General features: G+C 42.5%; 1 protein-coding gene across 3 annotated transcripts in view; it reads left to right on the top strand.

Moving 5' to 3' along the window:
• Window positions 1-25,378, top strand: part of ipo11 (importin 11) — a 240,221-nt gene that overhangs the window by 44,565 nt on the left and 170,278 nt on the right. For all 3 annotated transcript variants that reach the window (XM_064972628.1, XM_064972627.1, XM_064972629.1), the window contains exons 6-7: window positions 16,755-16,887; window positions 17,060-17,118. In XM_064972628.1, the coding sequence (XP_064828700.1) occupies window positions 16,755-16,887; window positions 17,060-17,118 (192 nt within the window). The remainder of the gene's footprint in view (window positions 1-16,754; window positions 16,888-17,059; window positions 17,119-25,378) is intronic.

Here is a 25,378-nt window from a genome sequence, read left to right as displayed (position 1 = left end):
GTGTTCAACTGTTCACCCACCCCCAAAATGAATATTTATGAGCAATTCCCCCACCCACAACTTCTCATCTGAAAGCATTTTTTAAAATGTATTATTATTTGAAGGGTTTGGACAAAGGCTGAAATTGGGGTTGAGAGTTACCATTTAGCATGTCTTTTGAATTGGGGTTTTGATCAAGAACCAGTAGTTCTTTACCAATAAAGAATATCACACTGGGTGAAATGCTATATTAAGCTTTGCAGATGATTCATAAATGAATGACTTGAATGGAATGAAAATGGCCCAATAGATTACTATCACCATGGGAGCCATTAACTTATGAATATATCATGCATTTAAAATTTTAATTGTAATGACATGAATTAGACATATAATAGCCTATACATATCAAAATTATCCAACACGAGCTGAGTTTGGGCTTTTAATGCTTTGAAAATGATGCAAAAAAAGTTGGCTGGTGGACTGGAAGCTTCTGGAGCCGTAGTGGACATTCTAGTCGTCTATACATTATCCAATTATCCTGGTGCACCTGGAGGTGGAGTGGTCTCGCTGCCGGGGGGGGGGGCTGCTGCACAGAGTTAAGCATTTAATAATACTTTGGGGGATGCTTAGCAAGTGTTTATCGGTGCAAGTGTGTAATGGAAATATTTGTCTTGCATATCCCAACTCCCCCTGAGACACCCGCCGCAGGGAGTGGGGTCGCGTCCAGGATCACCATTGTCCAGCACACCTGGAGCAATTGGGATTCACAATGACATTAATTCAACTTCGGGATTCAAACCAGCTTCTGGCCCAACGCTCTAACCTCGAGGCTACCTGCTGCATAGTACCTGTACCACTGTAAATTTCCTTTGCGAAATGTTTCCTCACTGCAGAAAGTAGGTCCGGGACGATACCAGCTTCGCGAAAAATCTTCCATGGCAAAAATGTAAACGCAATACAGACCAAACTATTTGGTCCTTTAAAAACATGCTGTATGTAAAATATTATTTATTATAACTTGACAAATATATATGTTGTTCTGGATGACAACATAATGTTTGTTTCCAACATTATGGCTGCTTTCCTAAAGAAGTTAAATCTGCTTCGTGTTTTTCTTTGCCATGATACGAATGAGCATTGCCATACTGGTATTGTCCTGCCCCTAGCAGAAGGTCTACCAGGGTCTCGTTCAGAAGGCCCAAACAGACTAGTGTTGTATGCCCTTTTATAGGCTTTAATTGACTCTACTGAAGTGAAGCGAAGGGCTGAGGAAACAGCTATTAAGAGGGTGTTATTCATGATAATTCCTGGGTCTAAGGCCTTATTGCTCAGATACTGTTGCATATATATGGGGTATATATACAGTGCCTTGCGAAAGTATTCGGCCCCCTTGAACTTTGCAACCTTTTGCCACATTTCAGGCTTCAAACATAAAGATATAAAACTGTATTTATTTTGTGAAGAATCAACAACAAGTGGGACACAATCATGAAGTGGAACGACATTTATTGGATATTTCAAACTTTTTTAACAAATCAAAAACTGAAAAATTGGGCGTGCAAAATTATTCAGCCCCTTTACTTTCAGTGCAGCAAACTCTCTTTTCATTGGTTTTACCCTTTTCTATTGCCTTTTTTGGGGGAAATATCCAATATAGTGATCCTGATAATTATAATTTCCCTGGCTCAGAGAAGCTGTCAGTCTCATCACATTCATTCTTCAATATCGCACGGTCGAGATCACAAAAATGAAATGCAACATTGTTGCACAGGTCGGATAGGCAGGCAGCAAGGTTTAGACATGTTCAACTGTTCCAAACCAAATGCTAGGCAAAAGGTTAATGGGAACAATAGAAATCCTAAGTGGGATTTTTTCTTCCTGACAAATATTTATCTTTTGCTCACAGTCCTTTCCACAGTATATCACTCAGTAAGACCTCTGGTGTGGAGCTAGGCGCGGCCAGAGAGGAAGAGGCACCCAAAATCTGTCCATGTGAAGCGCTTTTTTGTCTGGTGGTCTATGAGAGTGTCGAATTACATGAGGCTTATTTGATCGAATTGAAGTTTTGTAATCTTTAGGCTGTTACAAACATACTGATATAAGGGTATGCACGTGGCATTTTGGGAACTTTGATAAAAAACGACTGCGGTGCACATGCGTATCTGCCCTCTCATTTGCTAGAATGGTCCTGCCTGTTCTCGCATGCCTCCAATCATTGAGGACTTGTATTTCCATTGGTAGAGCTGCCACTCGACTATCTTGACAATGTTGTAGATGATCTTTGGCAGGCCCCAGTTGCAGAGACTCCCTCCGTGGTGCTGAAATAGCTGCAACATAGCATGGGGAAATAATGTCTACATGCTTTTTTCCTGGAAAGATTAAGTATATGAATTGCCTGGCTAGGCTGTGGGACACTGGATATGAATTGATAATGAACAGGCTTTACCTGGGGATTGAGGTGTATAACTCCCTGCTATCATCCAATCATCATCCAGGATCCGAACAAACTGTTTTATAATATGTAATTCAACCAATGAAGGCTACTTTATATCACACAGTCTTATATAAGACCCCTGTGGTTTCACATAATATTAATAACGGATTGGATTTATTATTTATACAGCTCCTCTCCAGGTCCCTCATGAGTGGATTAGATTATTTTATTATGCCACTTTTCCATGTGCTCATAACCTTCCATGTCAGGCTTAATAGTCCATCCCTGCACTGGGTTTCTTGACTGGCTATCCCCTTATTCAGAACGAAGTTTGGTTTTTCAGAGGTCCTGGATGAAGGATTCCGTATTTGCTGTTTGTTATGTCTTGATTCTGGGAATCTTCCACCTGGGAATTAAAAACAACTGTTATTGCACCTTTATTTAACCAGGTAGGCCAGTTAAGGACAAGTTCTCATTTACAACTGCGACCTGGCCAAGATGAAGCAAAGCAGTGTGACAAAAACAACAACAACAGTACTGTCTTTTATCCATGGCGGTTATGGTATCATTTAGGACCTTGAGTGTGGCTGGGGTGCACCCATAACCAGCTTGGAAATCAGATTGCATAGTGGAGAAGGTTTGGTGGGATTCGAAATGGTTGATGATTTGTTTGTTAATTAACTTGACTTTCACAGAATTTAGGGAAGGATAGATATAGGTCTGTAACAGTTTGGGTCTAGAGTGTCTCCCCGTTTGAAGAGGGGGATGACCGTGGCATCTTTCCAATCTTAGGGTTTCTCAGATGACATTTACATTACATTTAAGTCATTTGGCAGAAGCTCTTATCCAGAGCGACTTACAAATTGGTGAATTCACCTTATGACATCCAGTGGAACAGCCACTTTACAATAGTGCATCTAAATCATTTAAGGGGGGGTGAGAAGGATTACTTTATCCTATCCTAGGTATTCCTTAAAGAGGTGGGGTTTCAGGTGTCTCCGGAAGGTGGTGATCGACTCCGCTGTCCTGGCGTCGTGAGGGAGTTTGTTCCACCATTGGGGGCCAGAGCAGCGAACAGTTTTGACTGGGCTGAGCGGGAACTGTACTTCCTCAGTGGTAGGGAGGCGAGCAGGCCAGAGGTGGATGAACGCAGTGCCCTTGTTTGGGTGTAGGGCCTGATCAGAGCCTGGAGGTACTGCGGTGCCGTTCCCCTCACAGCTCCGTAGGCAAGCACCATGGTCTTGTAGCGGATGCGAGCTTCAACTGGAAGCCAGTGGAGAGAGCGGAGGAGCGGGGTTGAGAGAACTTGGGAAGGTTGAACACCAGACGGGCTGCGGCGTTCTGGATGAGTTGTAGGGGTTTAATGGCGCAGGCAGGGAGCCCAGCCAACAGCGAGTTGCAGTAATCCAGACGGGAGATGACAAGTGCCTGGATTAGGACCTGCGCCGCTTCCTGTGTGAGGCAGGGTCATACTCTGCGGATGTTGTAGAGCATGAACCTACAGGAACGGGTCACTGCCTTGATGTTAGTTGAGAACGACAGGGTGTTGTCCAGGATCACGCCAACCGTGATGGCGAGATCATGGAACGGGCAGTCCTTCCCCGGGAGGAAGAGCAGCTCCGTCTTGCCGAGGTTCAGCTTGAGGTGGTGATCCGTCATCCACACTGATATGTCTGCCAGACATGCAGAGATGCGATTCGCCACCTGGTCATCAGAAGGGGGAAAGGAGAAGATTAATTGTGTGTCGTCTGCATAGCAATGATAGAATAGGAGAATAGGAGAGGGCCTAGAACAGAGCCCTGGGGGACACCAGTGGTGAGAGCGCGTGGTGAGGAGACAGATTCTCGCCACTCCACCTGGTAGGAGCGACCTGTCAGGTAGGACGCAATCCAAGCGTGGGCCGCGCCGGAGATGCCCAACTCGGAGAGGGTGGAGAGGAGGATCTGATGGTTCACAGTATCGAAGGCAGCCGATAGGTCTAGAAGGATGAGAGCAGAGGAGAGAGAGTTAGGTTTAGCAGTGCGGAGCGCCTCCGTGATACAGAGAAGAGCAGTCTCAGTTGAATGACTAGTCTTGAAACCTGACTGATTTGGATCAAGAAGGTCATTCTGAGAGAGATAGCGGGAGAGCTGGCCAAGGACGGCACGTTCAAGAGTTTTGGAGAGAAAAGAAAGAAGGGATACTGGTCTGTAGTTGTTGACATCAGAGGGATCGAGTGTAGGTTTTTTCAGAAGGGGTGCAACTCTCGCTCTCTTGAAGACGGAAGGGACGTAGCCAGCGGTCAGGGATGAGTTGATGAGCGAGGTGAGGTAAGGGAGAAGGTCTCCGGAAATGGTCTGGAGAAGAGAGGAGGGGATAGGGTCAAGCGGGCAGGTTGTTGGGCGGCCGGCCGTCACAAGAAGCGAGATTTCATCTGGAGAGAGAGGGGAGAAAGAGGTCAGAGCACAGGGTAGGGCAGTGTGAGCAGAACCAGCGGTGTCGTTTGACTTAGCAAACGAGGATCGGATGTCGTCGACCTTCTTTTCAAAATGGTTGACGAAGTCATCTGCAGAGAGGGAGGAGGGGGGGAGGGGGAGGAGGATTCAGGAGGGAGAGAAGGTGGCAAAGAGCTTCCTAGGGTTAGAGGCAGATGCTTGGAATTTAGAGTGGTAGAAAGTGGCTTTAGCAGCAGAGACAGAGGAGGAAAATGTAGAGAGGAGGGAGTGAAAGGATGCCAGGTCCGCAGGGAGGCGAGTTTTCCTCCATTTCCGCTCGGCTGCCCGGAGCCCTGTTGATGATACGAAAGAGAGGGTGAAATGGCTAGTAATAGGGGTTGCAACAATTTCGGCGGATAATTTTTAGAGAGGTTCCAGATTGTCTAGCCCAGCTGATTTGTAGGGATCCAGATTTTGCAGCTCTTTCATTACATCAACTGTCTGGATTTGGGTGAATGGGGAGGCTTGGGCAAGTTGCTGCAGGGGGTGCTGAGCTGTTGGCCGGGGTAGAGGTAGCCAAGTGGAAAGCATGGCCAGCCGTAGAAAAATGCTTATTGAAATGATTGATTATCGTAGATTTATCGGTGGTGACAGTGTTTCCTCAACTCAGTGTAGTGGGCAGCTGGGAGGAGGTGCTGTTACTTTTTGGAATAGTGCTACTTGATGCAAATTTCTGTTTGAAAAAGCTATCCTTTGCTTTCCTAACTGCCTGAGTATATTGGTTCCTGACCTCCCTGAAAAGTTGCATTTTGCGGTGGCTATTCGATGCTTATGCAGAACGCCACAGGATGTTTTTGTGCTGGTCAAGGGCAGTCAAGTCTGGGGTGAACCAAGGGCTATATCCGTTCTTAGTTTGACTTTTTTTGAATGGGGCATGCTTATTTAAGATTGTGAGTAAAGCACTTTTAAAGAGCAACTCTACTGACGGGATGGGGTCAATATCCTTCCAGGATACCCGGGCCAGGTCGATTAGAAAGGCCTGCTCGCTGAAGTGTTTTAGTGAGCATTTGATAGTGATGAGGAGTGGTCGTTTGACCGCTGACCCATTACGCATGCAGACAATGTGGCCGTGATCACTGAGATCCGGGTTGAAAACAGCAGAGGTGTTTTTAGAGGGCAAGTTGGTCAGGATGATATCTAAGATGGTTACGGATTTAGGGTTGTACTTTGTAGGCTCCTTGATAATTTGTGTGAGATTGAGGGCATCTAGTTTAGTTTGTTGGATGGCCGGGGTGTTAAGCATGTCACCTAACAGTACAAACTGACGATAGATGGGGGGCAATCAATTCACATATGGTGTCCAGGACACGGCTGGGGGTCTATAACAAGCGGCAACGGTGAGAGACTTGTTTCTGGAAAGGTGGATTTTTAAAAGTGTAAACTCGAATTGTTTGGGTACAGACCTGGATAGTATGACATAACTCTGCAGGCTATCTCTGCAGTAGATTGCAACTCCGCAGCCTTTGGCAGTTCTATCTTGTCAGAAAATGTTATAGTTAGGGGATGGAAATTTCAGGATTCTTCGTAGCCTTCCTAAACCAGTATTCAGACACGGCTAGGACATCCAGGTCGGCAGAGTGTGCTAAAGCAGTGAATAAAACAAATTTAGGGAGGAGGCTTTCGGTAATGTTACCGAGATTTTTCAACACTATTCATTACATCTTAAGTTCTAGCTCCTCCAGAGTAGTTCAATAACATTTGTGTTATAATGGGTGTCAGAACAGACTGATGGGTTATAGTCCAAATCCCAGAGCCATTGCTGGCACACGACGCCCCTTATCACTCCTGGATTGTCTACAAGAATCATCTTAATGGAGTAAATGTTAGAATAGGGAGGGAATATCAGTGACTGTAAAATGCCTGTATGTCAGGATGGTTGAACGGAATGAAGGAATAAATGGCATACAGGAAATGTAGTGTTTTGGTTACTTAGAGTGAATTGGATTTATTCTTTACTTTATCCTTGGCACCATTTCCATCAAGCCTATAAAGTGCTGACTGTGATGTTTTTTTTGTGGCACCTTAGCTTTAAGACTAAATGACTTTGGCATTCAACAATCTCAAATTTTCTTTTTCAAATAAGCATTTGTGGATAATTCTTTGACGGTGTGACAGGGAATTGAAGCACCGGAAACTTACATTCTCAATGACGATTAGCTTATTCCAGCATGGTTCTTTTTTTCTTTTACTCGCAGGCAGGCAGGCGGGCGGGTTGATGGGCATGATTGAATACATACACTACCGTTCAAATGTTTGGGGTCACTTAGAAATGTCCTTATTTTTTAAAGAAAATCTATTTTTTTGTCCATTAAAATAACATCAAATTGATCAGACATTGTTAATGTTGTAAATGACTATTGTAACTGGAAACGACTGATTTAAAAAATAAAATGGAATATCTACATACTTGCAAAAACCCAGTCTCAACGTCAACAGTGAAGAGGCGACCCCGGGATGCTGGCCTTCTAGGCAGAGTTCCTCTGTCCAGTGTCTGTGTTCTTTTGCCCATCTTAATCTTTTCTTTTTGTTGGCCAATCTGAGATATGGCTTTTTCTCTGCAACTCTGCATAGAAGGCCAGCATCCCGGAGTCGCCTCTTCACTGTTGACATTGAGACTGGTGTTTTGTGGGTACTATGTAATGAAGCTGCCAGTTGAGGACTTGTGAGGCATCTGTTTCTCAAACTAGACACTCTAATGTACTTGTCCTCTTGCTCAATATATCCCATTTATTAATATATCCCATTTAGCAGACGCTTTTGTCCAAAGCGACTTACAAGTCGGCTGGGGCCACTACTTTTACATATGGGTGGTCCCAGCGGGAATCGAACCCACGACGCTTGGCGTTGCAAGCGCCATGCTCTACCGACTGAGCCACACAGGACCCAGTAGTACACCGGGGCCTCCCACTTCTCTTTCTACTCTGGTTAGAGCCAGTTTGCGCTGTTCTGTGAAGGGAGTAGTACACAGCAGTGTGTACGAGATCTTCAGATTCTTGGCAATTTCTCGCATGCAATAGACTTCATTTCTCAGAACAAGAATAGACTGATGAGTTTCAGAAGAAAGTTATTTATTTCTGGCCAATTTGAGCTAGTTTTGAACTAGTCTAAAGGCGGACAGTTTTATTGCTTCTTTATTCAGAACAACAGTTTTCAGCTGTGATAACATAATTGCGAAAGGGTTTTCTAATGATCAATTAGCCTTTTAAAATGGTAAATTTGGATTAGATAACACATTGTTCCATTGGAACACAGGAGTGATTGTTGCTGATATTGGGCCTCTGTACACCTATGTAGATATTCCATAAATAATTGGCCGTTTCGAGCTCCAATAGTCATTTACAACATTAACAATGTCTATACTGTATTTCTGATCAATATAATGTTATTTTAAGGAACAAAAAATATGCTTTCCTTTCAAAAACGAGGACATTTCTAAGTGACCCCAAAATGGTAGAGTATGTTAGTGGCAGCTGGGTTGAAGAGATGTTTGTCTGTGTTTTTGCAGAATGAAAGAGGGAGCGATGGAATGAGATTGAGTGGGGGTGGGAAAGAGGCCTTAAAAAGTATTAAAAGCTTTTATCTGTGCCAGTGTTTGAATAATGAGGCTTCTTGCCTTCAGTGGAGAGGAGGAACAGGCCTCTTTTGTATCAAATACATGTATTATTCGACAGGCGGGCTACCTTCATTCAAATTCATTGATGACAGACCCATTATGTCCTTCTCCTCTCTGTCATCCTCTCTCTCCATCCTCGATTCTCTTCTATTCCTATTTCTGTCTCTATACACCTCTTCCTCCTCTTCTTTTTTCTCCATACATCTTTTCTCCTCTCTCTTATGCCTCTCCCAATCGGTCTGGCCCCTCTCTTTCTCTCTGATCCTCTGAAGGCCCTTTTGTTCGTCTTGTGACTGACAGGTAGGAGGGATTGAGCATGGTGTGATAAACGAGTGTCAGGAACACGCACACACAAACTCGCCATGATGAATGAGTGTATGGATGGATGGGACCTTGTTTGGGGCTTTGATATTCCATACCTTGTTGCTTGAAAACGGAATGGAGGGATGAGCGGGAATCAAACATTCAGCATTCTTATTAATGTAATACTTTGTTGTTTTTAAAAATCTGAGTTTAGGATTACTCTGATCTGTGGAATTGCAAACTCGTATTACCGATGGTGAACGAAAAATTGCATTATCTCAATTAGAGGTCGACCAATAATGATTTTTCGATGCCGATTATTAGCGGACAAAAAAAGCTGATACCGATTAATCGGCTGATTTTTATTTATTTATTTGTAATATGACAATTACAACAATATATATATATATTTTTTCACCTTTATTTAACCAGGTAGTCAAGTTGAGAAGTTCTCATTTACAATTGCGACCTGGCCAAGATGAAGCAAAGCAGTTCGACACATACAACGACACAGTTACACATGGAGTAAAACAAACATACAGTCAATAATACAGTAGAAACAAGTCTATATACGATGTGAGCAAATGAGGTGAGGTAAAGGCAAAAAAAAGGCCATGGTGGCAAAGTAAATACAATATAGCAAGTAAAACACTGGAATGGTAGATTTGCAATGGAAGAATGTGCAAAGTAGAAATAAAAATAATGGGGTGCAAAGGAGGAAAATAATAAAAATAAAATATATACAGTAGGGAAAGAGGTAGTTGTTTGGGCCAAATTATAGGTGGGCTATGTACAGGTGCAGTAATCTGTGAGCTGCTCTGACAGCTGGTGCTTAAAGCTAGTGAGGGAGATAAGTGTTTCCAGTTTCAGAGATTTTTGTAGTTCGTTCCAGTCATTGGCAGCATATAACTGGAAGGAGAGGCGGCCAAAGAAAGAATTGGTTTTGGGGGTGACCAGAGAGATATAGCTGCTGGAGCGCGTGCTATGGTGACCAGCGAGCTGAGATAAGGGGGGACTTTACTTAGCAGGGTCTTGTAAATGACATGGAGCCAGTGGGTTTGGCGACGAGTATGAAGCGAGGGCCGGCCAATGAGAGCATACAGGTCACAATGGTGGGTAGTATATGGGGCTTTGGTGACAAAACGGATGGCACTGTGATGGACTGCATCCAATTTGTTGAGTAGGGTATTGGAGGCTATTTTGTAAATGTCATCGCTGAAGTCAAGGATTGGTTGGATGGGCAGTTTTATGAGGGTATGTTTTGCAGCATGAGTGGAGGATGCTTTGTTGCGAAATAGGAAGGCAATTCTAGATTTAACTTTGGATTGGAGATGTTTGATGTGGGTCTGGAAGGAGAGTTTACAGTCTAACCAGACACCTAGGTATTTGTAGTTGTCCACGTATTCTAAGTCCGAGCCGTCCAGAGTAGTGATGTTGGACAGGCGGGTAGGTGCAGGCATCGATTGGTTGAGGAGCATGCATTTAGTTTTACTTGCATTTAAGAGCAATTGGAGGCCACGGAAGGATAGTTGTATGGCATTGAACCTTGCCTGGAGCGTTGTTAACACAGTGTCCAAAGAATGGCCAGAAGCATACAGAATGGTTTTGTCTGCGTAGAGGTGGATCAGAGACTCACCAGCAGCAAGAGCGACATCATTGATGTATACAGTGAAGAGAGTCGGTCCAATAATTTAACCCTGTGGCACCCCCATAGAGACTGCCAGAGGTCCGGACAGCAGACCCTCCGATTTGACACACTGAACTCTATCAGAGAAGTAGTTGGTGAACCAGGCGAGGCAATCATTTGAGAAACCAAGGCTGTTGAGTCTGCCGATGATGATGTGTTGATTGACAGAGTCGAAAGCCTTGGCCAGATCAATGAATACGGCTGCACAGTATTGTTTCTTATCGATGGCGGTTAAGATATCGTTTATGACCTTGAGCGTGGCTGAGGTGTACCAATGACCAGCTCTGAAACCAGATTGCATAGCAGAGAGGGTATGGTGAGATTCGAAATGGTCGGTAATCTGCTTGTTGACTTGGCTTTTGAAGACCTTAGAAAGGCAGGGTAGGATAGATATAGGTCTGTAGCAGTTTGGGTCAAGAGTGTCCCCCCCTTTGAACAAGTCTCTCAAATCAAAAACTGAAAAATTGGGCGTGCAAAATTATTCAGCCCCTTTACTTTCAGTGCAGCAAACTCTCTCCAGAAGTTCAGTGAGGATCTCTGAATGATCCAATGTTGACCTAAATGACTAATGATGATAAATACAATCCACCTGTGTGTAATCAAGTCTCCGTATAAATGCACCTGCACTGTGATAGTCTCAGAGGTCCGTTAAAAGCGCAGAGAGCATCATGAAGAACAAGGAACACACCAGGCAGGTCCGAGATACTGTTGTGAAGAAGTTTAAAGCCGGATTTGGATACAAAAAGATTTCCCAAGCTTTAAACATCCCAAGGAGCACTGTGCAAGCGATAATATTGAAATGGAAGGAGTATCAGACCACTGCAAATCTAACAAGACCTGGCCGTCCCTCTAAACTTTCAGCTCATACAAGGAGAAGACTGATCAGAGATGCAGCCAAGAGGCCCATGATCACTCTGGATGAACTGCAGAGATCTACAGCTGAGGTGGGAGACTCTGTCCATAGGACAACAATCAGTCGTATATTGCACAAATCTGGCCTTTATGGAAGAGTGGCAAGAAGAAAGTCATTTCTTAAAGATATCCATAAAAAGTGTCATTTACAGTTTGCCACAAGCCACCTGGGAGACACACCAAACATGTGGAAGAAGGTGCTCCGGTCAGATGAAACCAAAATGGAACTTTTTGCAACAATGCAAAACGTTATGTTTGGCGTAAAAGCAACACAGCTCATCACCCTGACCACACCATCCCCACTGTCAAACATGGTGGTGGCAGCATCATGGTTTGGGCCTGCTTTTCTTCAGCAGGGACAGGGGAGATGTTTAAAATTGATGGGAAGATGGATGGAGCCAAATACAGGACCATTCTGGAAGAACCTGATGGAGTCTGCAAAAGACCTGAGACTGGGACGGAGATTTGTCTTCCAACAAGACAATGATCCAAAACATAAAGCAAAATCTACAATGGAATGGTTCAAGAATAAACATATCCAGGTGTTAGAATGGCCAAGTCAAAGTCCAGACCTGAATCCAATCGAGAATCTGTGGAAAGAACTGAAAACTGCTGTTCACAAATGCTCTCCATCCAACCTCACTGAGCTCGAGCTGTTTTGCAAGGATGAATGGGAAAAAATGTCATTCTCTCGATGTGCAAAACTGATAGAGACATACCCCAAGCGACTTACAGCTGTAATCGCAGCAAAAGGTGGCGCTACAAAGTATTAACTTAAGGGGGCTGAATAATTTTGCACGTCCAATTTTTCAGTTTTTGATTTGTTAATTTTTTTTGAAATATCCAATAAATGTTTTTCCACTTCATGATTGTGTCCCACTTGTTGTTGATTCTTCACAAAAAAATACAGTTTTATATCTTTATGTTTGAAGCCTGAAAAGTGGCTCAAGGTCTCAAAGTTCAAGTGGGCCGAATACTTTCGCAAGGCACTGTATATGTATTTGATGTTTTGTTAATTTAGTGTTCAGTTCACTCTCTTTTGAAGGTTTTTATTTAACTTTTGTTTTTTCAGAGGAACACGTTGAGACCAGGGTCTCATTTAAATTGTCCCTTGAGGACAGCAACACAACAAATTCAAGCGGACCAATAAAAACATGTAATAAACTACAAGTTACAGAATCAACACTACAGCTTCAAACACCAAAAAAATGCAATTATTTACATTTAATCCAAAAAGTTGCAATTCTCATAAAATTCATTCGACATTTAAGTCCTCAACTGCCCTAGAGGCACCAGAGTCAAGATGTAGGGAGTTTTGTAGGCTATTGAAAAATGAGGGGCACTAAAACTGAAGATGGATTTTCCTTGATCGTTACATACTAGTGGAACCTTGAGAGTTCACCATCCATGTGAACGGGTGAGGTCGGTCGTAAGCCTGTGTAGTAAAGCTAAACAAAAAGAGAGAAATGAAGTGATCTACGGGACTTTAACGAGGACCAGTCCAATTTTTGATACAGGATGTGGTGATGCGTATAAAAACTCACCTGTGATACAGTGAAGGGCACTATGGCAGACACCATCCAATGGTTAAAGAGTAGTGGCTGCTGCATTCCGATAAATTATGTCACAATAGTCAAGAACTGGCAGGAAAGTTGACTGTACAATCTGCTTCCTTCTGTTTAGGGAGAGGCATGATCTAACAAGTGTTCTGAGTAAGATGGAGACAATGCTGTCCATTGTACAGGACAAAGCTACAGTCCCGTGAAAAAGTATTTGCCACCTTTCTGATTTTCTCTATTTTTTCCATATCTTTTATTGAATGATCAGATATTCAACCAAAACCTAATATTAGATAAAGGGAACCTGAGTTTACAAAAAAAATTACTTATTTAATGAACACTTATGCAATTTATTCCCCTGTGTGAAAAATAATTGCCCCCTTATACTCAGTAACTTGTTGTGCCACCTTTTGATGCAATGACTGGAACCAAATGCTTCCTGAAGTTGTTGATCAGTCTCTCACATCACTGTGGAGGAATTATGGCCCACTCTGGCATGCAGTCGTCCAAGTCCCGAGGCAGCAAAGCATCCCCAAACCATCACACTTCCACCACCGTGCTTGACCGTTGGTGAAAGGTTTTTACTGTGGAATTCAGTGTTTTGGTTTTCACCAGGCATAATAGGACCCCTTATTCCAACGGTCAAGCATGGTTGTGTAGTGGTTTGGGGATGCTTTGCTGCCTCAGGACCTGGATAACTTGTCTTAATTGAAGGAACCATGATTTCTGCTCTTTATCAGAGAATTTCTCATGAGAATGTCAGGTCATCCTGTGAGCTCTGAAGCCGATGAGCAGCTGGGCAAGACAATGATCCAAAACACACAATCAACCCTACATGAAAATGGTTAAAAAGCAACGAGTTTCAAGTTTTGGAATGGCCTAGTCAAAGTCCAGACCTATTCCCAGTTGAGATGTTGTGGCAGGATTTGAAATGAGCAGTTCATGCTTGAAAACCCACAAATGTGGCTGAGTTCAAGTAGTTCTGCGTGCAAGAATGGGCCAAAATCCCTCCACAGCGATGTGAGAGATGGATCAACAACGACAGGAAGCATTTGGCTGCAGTCATTGCAGTTAAAGGTGGCACAACCAGTTATTGAGTTTAAGGCAATTACTTTTTCACACAGGGGAATTGGATGTTAACTATTGATAATTAAATAAATAAAATAAGTATACTTTTTTGTAAACTTAGTTTCCCTTTATCTAATATTAGGTTATGGTTGAAGATCTGATTAACATTCAGTATAAATAAATATGCAAAAACAGAGAATCAGAAAGGAGAGTAACTTTTCCACTGCACTGAACAGAGCATTTGGAAATATGCAGACCCCTTTTCCACATTTTGTATTGATACAGCCTTATTCTGAAATGGATCCCCCCCCCCATCAATCTACACACAATACCCCTTAATTACAAAGCAAAAACATGTTTTTAGACATTTTTGAACATTTATTAAAGATAATATAAACTCTCACATTTACATAAGTATTCAGACCCTTTACTCGGTACTTTGTTAAATAACCTTTGGCACCGATTACAGCCTCGAGTCTTCGTGGGTTTGGAGCTACATGCTTGGCACACCTGTATTTGGGGAGTTTCTCACATTCTTCTGCAGATCCTCTCAAGCTCTGTCAGGTTGGATGGGGTGCATCGCTGTACAGCTATTTTCAGGTCTCTCCAGAGATGTTTGATAGGGTTCAAGCTGGGCTCACGCTGGGGAACTCGAGGACATTCAGAGACTTGTCCCGAAGCCACTCCTGCGTTGTCTTGGCTGTTGGAAGTTGAACTCTCACCCCAGTGTGAGGTCTTGAGTGCTCTGCGGCAGGTTTTCAATCAAGGATCTCTCTGTACGATGCTCCTTTCATCTTTCCCTACATCCCGACTAGTATCCCAGTCCCTTCCACTGAAAAACATCCCAACAGCATGATGCCGCCACCACCATGCTTCACTGTAGGGATGGCGCTGGGTTTCCTTCAGACATGACACTTGGCATTCAGGCCAAGGAGTTCAGTCTTGGTTTCACCAGACCAGATAATCTTGTTTCTCATGGTCCAAGACTCCTTTAGGTGCCATTTGGCAAACTCCAAGCGGGCTGTCAAGTGCCTTTTACTGAGGAGTGTCTTCCGCCTGGACATTCTACCATAAAGGCCTAATTGGTGGAGTACTGCAGAGATGGTTGTCCTTCTAGAAAGGAACTCTGTTGCTCTGTCAGTGACCATCGGGTTCTTGGTCACCTCCCTGACCAAGGCCCTTCTGCCCCGATTGCTCAGTTTGGCAGGGCGGATAGCGAAAATGTCTTTTCACTTTGTCATTATGTGGTATTGTGTGTAGATTGATGAGGATTTTTATTTTAATTTTATCTATTTTAGAGTATGGCTGTTACTTAAACAAGATTTTTATTTATTTTATTTATTTCACCTTTATTTAACCAGGTTTGCAAGTTGAGAACAAGTTCTCATTTACAATTGCGACCTGGCCAAGATAAAGCAAAGCAGTTCGACACATACAACGACACAGAGTTACACATGGAGCAAAACAAACATACAGTCAATAATACAGTATAAACAAGTCTATATACGATGTGAGCAAATGAGGTGAGATAAGGGAGGTAAAGGCAAAAAAAGGCCATGGTGGCAAAGTAAATACAATATAGCAAGTAAAACACTGGAATGGTAGATTTGCAATGGAAGAATGTGCAAAGTAGAAATAAAAATAATGGGGTGCAAAGGAGCAAAATAAATAAATAAATAAGATGGAAAAAGTCAAAGTGGTCTGAATACTTTCCGAAGGCACTGTATATATCAAACCACACTGGAGGTAAACATTTGATATATTGAGTCACATCTCTTTTGAAGTCGCCTTCATGCTCTTTAGGGTTTGCATTAAGAAATGGTTAAAGAAATCCCATCAACATTACTTTGACTGAAATGTGTGTGTGTGTGTTGAACCGAGACTGTCATTTTAAAGATGTAATACTCCTCCGAGTCGTCACTTGAACCTTAGACATGTCAGCCACAATAAAAATAACCATCAAACAAACACTAGATCAAATGAGTCAGACATCTCATTTGTAGATGTGGAGCCTTGAATTGCTGGATATTTTGGATCACAATTTCATTTAAAGACACTTCACATCAACTTCGCACTTTAGAAAACTGTCATTGTTGTTGTCCTGCCCTGTTTGGGGTTCTTCTCTCCCTCAGGCCAAACGGGGGGATTTGTTGTTAGCATGGAGATTTATCATGAATGGTTTCTGTGGAGATGTGCTGGAATGATAACAATAGTGTCTTTGGCTGGATAAATCACTTCAGTCACTTTGCTTAATCTCATTGGCTCATTCCCCAATTCAGCCATTTGTCTTCTCCACAGTCTTGTTTTTTCTGCTCCATCATCTCACAGAGCTTCTCTCACTTCTCACCAAAGAGGGAGCGCACAGAGTTAGTTTTTAATGGCATTGCTTTACTTGTACAACAACCAACCTCAGAGGATTCTCATTCTGCAGTTTAATATGCAAAGTCACAGTAACAGTTAAGTTGTATGGAATGTCAGTCCCTTATGATTCTAGAATTAATGACAAAGCAATAGTTTAGAAATTGACAGACATTACAAGAAAAAGTAATTTAGGAAAACCACAATTTATTGCTCCGTGGTAATCTCATGGAGAGAACAATAACCCTGCCTTCGAATGCCAAATTGCACCTGTGGCTCGATCACACTCACAGTCTCATACTCACACACATTGATTGACCCAGGCTAAGGAGTCTTATTTAATTGAGTTTTGTGTGTGTTGCAGCTGGCGTCGGGCATCTACAGCTTTGCCTGCTCCCTGTGGAGCCACCACACAGACTGCTTCCTCCAGCAAGTCCTAGCCGTGGATCAGGCCCATGCCCTCAGCTCACTGGAGAGGACTCTACTGTCACTTAAAGGTAACTGGAATCATTCATGCACACACACACACACACACACACACACACACACACACACACACACACACACACACACACACACACACACACACACACACACACACACACACACACACACACACAGTTCTGATTGACTTGTGTCTAAAGGTCATTGTTTACATTTTCCTCCCAGTACTTCGGAAGCTGACGGTCCATGGATTCCAGGAGCCACAACAGAATATGGAAGTGATGGTAAGTGGAAAACCAGGAGAAAGTTATTCTGGAAATAAGCAAAGATGGGATTTGACAATAATAATCTCTGTACTCTACACATACAATTAATTATCTGTAAGGTCCCCTCAGTCAAGCACTGATTCAACCACAAAGACCAGGGAGGTTTTCCAATGCTTCGCAAAAGAAAGACATCTATTGGTAGATGGGTAAAAAAGCAGACTTTGAATATCCATTTGAGCGTGGTGAAGTTATTAATTACAATTTTGATGGTGTATCAATACGCCCAGTCACTACAATGATACAGGTGTCCTTCCTAATTCAGTTGCCGGACAGGAAGTAAACTGCTCATGAGGCCAATGGTGACTTCTAAACAGAGTGTAATGTCTGTGATAGGAGAAAACTGAGGATGGATCAACAACATTGTAGTTACCCCGCAATACTAACCTAATTGACAGAGTTAATTGTCATCTGCAAGGACTAGGGAGTTTTTTTGATTATAAAAAAAAACAGAATAGAGCTTAACACAGGCAAAATCCTAGAGTAAAACCTGGTTCGGTCTGTTTTTCAGCCGGACAACAACCAAAAACACATGGCCAAATCTACACTGGAGTTGCATGCCAAGATGACATTGAATATTCCGGAGTGGCCTAATTACAGTTTTGACTTAAATTGTCTTGACAATCTATGGCAAAACTTGAAAATGGCTGTCTAGCAATGATCAACAACAAACCTTGAATAATTTTCAAGGTGTGCAAAGCTCTTAAAAATATAACTATCAGAACCTCGGAGCATACAAAATAATTTATAGGAACATCTAAACTGTTTTAAAATGTAATTTGATACATATCAGTGTTAATTGGCTCATGTTTGGCCATAATATTAGGTCAAATGACCTAAGATTTATTATTCATTAAAGCTTGAATGTATTAATTAAATAGTTTAGTTCCAGAATTACATGGTGAAAAAACCCACTTTGAAACAAATTTTTGAATCTTCTATATTCCAATATTCTCTACAATGGATTTTACACAGCATACTGCAATTCTGAGTGAATTTCAACTCCCAGGGTACAATACGCCACCCAGGGCTGCTGGCTGGCTACTGCTAGCAAGCCCAGACATACGTGAAGTAGTCTAAATATATTGCTCTCATAGAGAATTTATGAGGACTTTTTACATTACTTTTGGATCGTAATCATATTATAATGCTCCATGAATGTCATGCTGAATATAGGTTGCTAGTAGAATAACATTACAATGCAAATGTCTTGTGTAAAATAGATTGTGGTTTTTGAACTAAACCTCCCTTGCACTGCAATAACACCTTTTGCTTAGTTTCCGTAGGCTGGCCCTCATCTGATTTGTAAGCGAGGTATTGCCATAGCTCGCTTCTAGAGACAGTTTTGTCAACAAGCTGCAGGCATGGCGGTATGCTTCACCTACTTCATCCTGCAGCCATCGCCTGCATTGTGAGAGGCTCTATTGTCAACTAATCCTTAAGGTGTTTTCATTTGACCCACACTAACGTGACCAAATACATGACTGAAACGGGAAATAATTTGCTGCGATTTATGTGTACACTGGATATATTCAAATTGATGTTACATTTTGAGGCTCTCTCACAAAGTGATAATACAACGTACACACAATATAATATAATTTCAGTTGTTTGAGTGTGTGATATAGGGGTTAGATACATACCACGTTCGTGTCCAACTGTCGCAGATGACCTCCTACCCGACTTCACACCTCCACCTTTGTCTACGGTTAGTTGCTTTAGCCTTACCACTCAAACGTGCCCAATATATGCGGTGCTGCTCATCATCTCACTGAGTTTACCTTTAAATTATAAACGTTAATCTCAATGTGACCCGCCAGATTCAGAAGCTTGAAAACCCCATTAGAAAAACAGCTTAAACTCATTAGACCCCCCACAGCTTAATGTAATTCATAATTTTTTAAATTTCAGTTTACTATATTAGCCTTTTCATAATTATTTTTCATTTAGTTTATTTTAGTTTACCATAATAACCTTGGCCCTGAACGCAGTCTTCCTTACAGCTAGACCCTGCTATGGAGGTCCTGGAACTGTTAATTCAATTTAGTGTAAATCGTCCAATAAAATTATTAGAGTGTGCGTGTGCCGAGGGCTGCTCCCCTGGCTTGGAGTTAATGGAATCATTTGCTCCGAGTACTCTGGTCATTTGAACTCTGACTCCAACTCACCTATCCTTCATATCTGAGTGGTGTGTTTAAGGAACACCAGGGGACTATTAAGCCAACCTCTTGTTCTGCGAATGTCAAAGGAAAAAGTTCAAGGAGAGAAGGAAGGAGGGAGGGATGAGGTGTGAGTTGACTGTCAAGGGGTAGTTTGATCCACTCATCCTCCTTCCTATCTCTTATCACCTGCTTATATTTCCCAAAGCACAACCAGTGGCATTTTCTCCATATTACTCCCACCCATGCCATCTCAGATGTGTAGAGCTGCTTAATAGACCCACAACAGTGGAGATGTGAGAAGTTTGATGAAGCTGTTGTTGCAGGTTGCCTCATTATAGACTCCACAGGGAAAGAAAGCTCATTTAAATGGGTTTTAATTAGTTCTTTCAGGCTGTGCCTTGCCTTAACTCCTTCACAAATGAATAATGAAATTCACTGATCAAGGCAGAGATTCTTATACACATATGCACACACACACACACAGAGTCCTGATTGACTTGTTTCCAAACTGCTTCCATATAGAGACTTCTTGGAGGACATGCTTTTGTTGGGTAATCTTCTTTCAGTTTGATCGAACTTTAGAGCAGATCGATCATTGGCACACTTTCTCACCCTTTCATACCCCTCTGAAACAGAGCTGTGTATGCAATAGGAAGCTATATTTCAGTGTAATTGGCTATCTTGAGTCTGTCCTCCGTCAACGGTTTCATAAATGATCAAATCAAGGTTTTGCCTACGTTATCGCAGGTGCAGCAAAACGCTTATGTCTAGCTCTAACAGGAATATCTAATAGTACAACAACAAAATCAACAAGAACAAGACATTAAGACATGTCAGAATGAACAACGTCAGTCAGGAATATAAATATACACCGGACAAAAATATAAACATGTTCACATCCCTGTTAGTGACCATTTCTCCTCTGCAAAGATAATCTGTCCACCTGACAGGTGTGGGATATCAAGAAGCTGATTAAACCGTATGATCATTAGACATGGGCACCTTGTGCTGGGGACAATAAATGGCCACTTTAAAATGTGCCGTTTTATCACACAACACAATGCCACAGAAGTTTTGAGGTAGCATGCATTTGGCATTTTTACTGCAGGAATGTCCACCAGAGCTGATGCCAGAGAATTTAATTCAATATTTCTCTACCATAAGCTTCCTCCAACGTTGTTTTAGAGTATTTAGCAGTACGTCCATCCAGCCTCACAACCGCAGACCACGTGAAAACACGCCAACCCAGGACTTCCACATCCGTCTTCTTCACCTGCGGGATCGTCTGAGGGGCGTGGGGATATTTATGTCTGTAATGAAGCCCTTTTGTTGTGAAAACCTCGTTCTGATTGGTGTGGCCTGGCTCCCCAGTGGGTGAGCCTGGCTGCCAAGAGGGTGGGCCTATGCTTTCCAAGGCTCACCCATGGCTGCACCCATTCCGAGTCATGGGAAAACCATAGATTAAGACCTAATTTAATTTTGACTGATTTCCTTATAGGAACTGCAACTCAGTAAAATCTTTTAAATTGTTATTTTTGTTCAGTATGTACAGTGCATTTGGAAAGGACACAGACCCCTTCACTTTTTCCACATTTTGTTATGTTACAGGCTTATTCTAAAATGGACTTTAAAGTATTCAGACCCTTTACTCAGTACTTTGTATAAGCACCTTTTACAGTGATTATAGCCTCAAGTCTTTTCAGGTATGACGTTACAAGCTTGGCACACCTGTATTTGGGGAGTTTTTCCCCATTATTCTCTGCAGATTCTCTCAAGATCTGTCAAGTTAGATGGGGAGTGTTGTTACACATCTATTTTCAAGTCTTTCCAGAGATATTAGATCGGGTTCAAGTCCAGGCTCTGGCTGTGCCACTCAAGGACATTCAGAGACTTGTCCTGAAGCCACTCCTGCATTGTCTTGGCTGTGTGCTTAGGGTCATTGTCCCGTTGGAAGGTGAACGCTCACCCCAGTCTGTCCTGAGCGCTCTGGAGCGGGTTTTCATCAAGGATCTCTCTGTACTTTGCTCCGTTCATCTTTCCCTTGATCCTCACTAGTCTCCCAGTCCCTGCCGCTGAAAAACATCCCCTCAGCATGATGCTACCACCACCATGCTTCACCGTAGGGATGGTGCCAGGTTTCATCCAGATTTAATCCAGATTTGACGCTTGGCATTCAGGTCAAAGAGTTAAATATTGGTTTCATCAGACCAGAGAATCTTCTTTCTCATGGTCATAGTCCTTTAGGTGCCTTTTGTCAAACTCCAATTGGGATGTCATGTGCCTTTTATAGAGAAGTGGCTTCCGTCTGGCCACACTACCATGCAGGCCTGATTGGTGGAGTGCTGCAGAGATGGTTGTCTTTCTGGAAGGTTCTCCCATCTCCACAGAGGAACACTGGAGCTCTGTCAGGGTGACCATCAGGTTCTTGGTCACCTCCCAGAACAAGGCCATTCTCCCATGATTTATCAGTGCGGCCAGTGCTAGAAGAGTCTTGGTGGTTCCAAACTTCTTCCATTGAAGAACGATGGAGGTCACTGTGTTCTTGGGCACCTTCAATGCTGCAGGAATGTTTTGGTACCCTTCCCCAGATCTGTGCCTCGACACAATCCTGTCTCGGAGCTCTACGGATAAAACCTTTGACCTCATGGCATGGTTTTTGCTCTGACATGCACTGTAAACTATGGAACCTTATATAGACAGGTGTGTGCCTTTCCAAATCATGTCCAATCAATTGAATTTACCACCGGTTGACTCCAATCAAGTTGTAGAAACATCTCAAGGATGATCAATAGAAACAGGATGCACCTGACCGCAGTTTTGAGTCTCATAGCAAAGGGCCTGAATACTTATGTAAATAATAGGGATGCACGATATATCGGTAAGCATATCGGAAACGGCCGATATTAGCTAAAATATACCAACATCTGCATTGGCCTGATGTATAGTTTTACACCGATGTCAAAGCTGAGGTGCATACCTATATAACGTAGGTAGATGGCGTAATGATGCCACAAATAATCCAGCGCTACACGTGCAACACAGCAGTCCTAACCTAGCCCACAATGTTTGTGGTTTGGATCTATTTTGAAGTTTCAAAGGAAGATAACGAAAACTTGCAAAAGTACTCTACGAGAGGCTGTGACAAGTGATTCGGTGGCATTCTCTCTGAGCCTATTTACTGTGTTGCCACCATGCTCGATGCTTGGTACAAGGACTGCTACTTCATTGCAGACAAGAAACAGGGTGTACGTAAAATGCTACATACACACCTGGACAAGATGGAAACGTACACAGTGACTGTGCGCACCGAGGAAGAGAGGCCAAAGACAGACAGAGCTGAAACTTCACTGCTTGACATGCATGATGAAATCTTGGTCGAGAATGAAACAGCTGAACGAATGAACAACGAAACAGCACAGCAAGTAAGTGAAATAAATAGGTTTTGAAGTTTTACTGGTAATGGGGACATATGTAAATGCCAACAAAATAACTTGTTGCTCATTGTGTGGTGTGTGTGTAACCTTTTATTTAACTAGGATAATCGGTTAAGAACAAGTTCTTATTTACAATGTCGGCCTACCCCGGCCAAACCTGGACAACGCTAGGCCAATTGTGCACTGCCCTATGGGACTCCCAATCATGGCTTTGGTGTGATACAGCCTGGATTCGAACCGGGGACTGTAGTGACGCCTCTTGCACTGAGATGCAGTGCCTTAACACACACATGGACGTAGCGGTCTAACCAAACTGAACTGTACTAGAATGCCTAAAAGGTCTCTAAAAATGTTTGTCGGTTATCGGTATCGATTTTTGGGCAAGGAAAAGATCAGATATTGGTATCGGCCAGAAATGTCATAGCGCTGCATCCCTAGTAAATAAGGTATTTCTGTGAATAGTTTGTGGAAGTACCTTTGGCAGCCGTTACAGCTGTGAGTCTTAATGGGTAATACTCTTAAGAGCTTTCCACACCTGGCTTATGCAACATTTGCCCATTATTATCCTTTTCAAAGTTTTTCAAGCTCTGTCAAGTTGGTTGTTGATAATTGCTAAAAATTGCTACTCAGTTATGTTTGGGGCAAATACAACACATAACACTTTGTATTCAGGACAAAAAGTGAATTGCTTTGCCACATTATTTGCAGTATTACTTTAGTGCCCTGTTGCAAACTGATGCATCAATTGGAATATTTTTTTATTCTGTACACGCTTCCTTCTTTTCACTCTGTCAAAAGGATTAGTATTTTGGAGTAACTACAATGTTGTTGATCCATCCTCAGTTTTCTCCTATCACAGCCGTTAAACTCTGACTGTTTGTCACCATTGGTCTCATGGTGAAATCCCTGAGCGGTCTCCTTCCTCTCCAGTAACTGAGTTAGGAAAGACACCTGTATCTTTGTTGTGACTGGGTGTATTGAAACACCATCCAAAGTGTAATAACTTCACCATGCTCAAGGGGATATTCAAAGTTTACTTTTACATTTAACAAAAAAATCCATCTGCTAATAGGTGCCCTTCTTTGAGAGGGATTTCTAAACCTCCTTGTTCTTTGTGGTTGAATCATGTACTGAGGAATGACTTCTGCCTGGCCATTTTACAATAAATGCCTGATTGGTGGAGTGCTGCAGAGATGGTTGTCCTTCTGGAATGTTCTTCCATCTCCACAGACAAACTCTAGAGCTCTGTCAGAGTGACCATCGGGTTCTTGGTCACTTCCCAGACCAAGGCCCTTCTCCCCCGTTTGGTCAGGCGGCCAACTCGAGTAGGAGTCTTGGTGGTTCCAAACTTCTATTTAAGATTGATGAAGGCCAATGTATTCCAATTCCTTCGACCTCATGGCTTGGTTTTTGCTCTGTCAACTGTGGGACTTTTATGAAGACAGATGTGTGCCTTCCCAAATCATGTCCAATAAATTGAATTTAGCACAGACTCCAAATTGTAGGAACATTTCAAGGATGATCAATGGATACAGGATGCACCTGAGCTCAGTTTGGAATCTCATAACAAAGTGCCCGAATACTTATATAAATAAGCTTTGTCTGTTTATAAAATACATATTTTTACAATTTCAAACAGAACAAAAAGAACTGTTTTTGCTATGGGGTATTGTGTGTAGATTGCAGAATTTTTTTCAGGATCCATTTTAGAGGAAGGCTGTCACGTAACAAAATGCTTGAAAAATCCAGGAGTCTGAATACTTTCCCAAGGCACTGTATGTCCTGGGTATTTATCAAATCCTGCCCTGAGAGGCTGCATCCCGGTTTTACACAGCTCTTTCCTTCTCTGCCGTGCTTTCTCTCCCTTTATAGTTTGTTGTTACCTGCTCGAACAGCCTAAGGACTGGTAATAATGTGACTGGTTTTGTAGGAAGTCATCCGCCCCACCTTGGCAAAGTGAAGGAAAACGTTCTTTCTGCCCCAAAGTTACAGTAGCTCTCCCGCATACTGCAGAATATATTTGCAAATAAATCTTATTGGTGACAGTTTGATAACAAAGGGGACACACCATAGCGCTTTGCCCTGTGTAATTGTGTTTCCATTGTGACACTGTAGCTGGAGGCAGGTCAGGCTGAAACGCCTATAGATGTGACTGGATAGTGGAAGAGTTTACAACGCTGTGAAAGGGTCCTGCTAGCTTTACTAGCTCATTTCCACAATGATCGCTTATGAACTGCTTTTTATACCTGTATTTGTCTGTATATGTACTTGTCTTTGTGTTTTGATTGTTGTTTTATGTATGCACAGAGCAGCAACCTGCGTGTCCCCATGGGGATAATAGTCTTTGTCTTAACGGAGCCTACTTTAGGTTGTTACTGTTGTGTAGCCTTATAGGGTATCATCCCTATGTTTTGGATTTCGTACCTCTAGTTGATTTCCGAGCTGAAGCTCCGAGGTCCTCTGCCATAGGCTATTAATTAAAGGATTAACGGTGTCATGAAATATAGGTTTAAAAGTTGGGTGATAAAACATTCACGTAATTCCTTTTTGCAAGTCCAATCAGTTTTCCCCACATTGATTCAATGTCATCACGTGACATTTTTTTTGTTGAAATCGTGTGGAATC

This window comes from Oncorhynchus masou, chromosome 1 (genome assembly GCF_036934945.1).
Source record: "Oncorhynchus masou masou isolate Uvic2021 chromosome 1, UVic_Omas_1.1, whole genome shotgun sequence".
NCBI lineage: Eukaryota > Metazoa > Chordata > Actinopteri > Salmoniformes > Salmonidae > Oncorhynchus > Oncorhynchus masou.
This window is presented reverse-complemented; position numbering and strand designations above follow the sequence as displayed.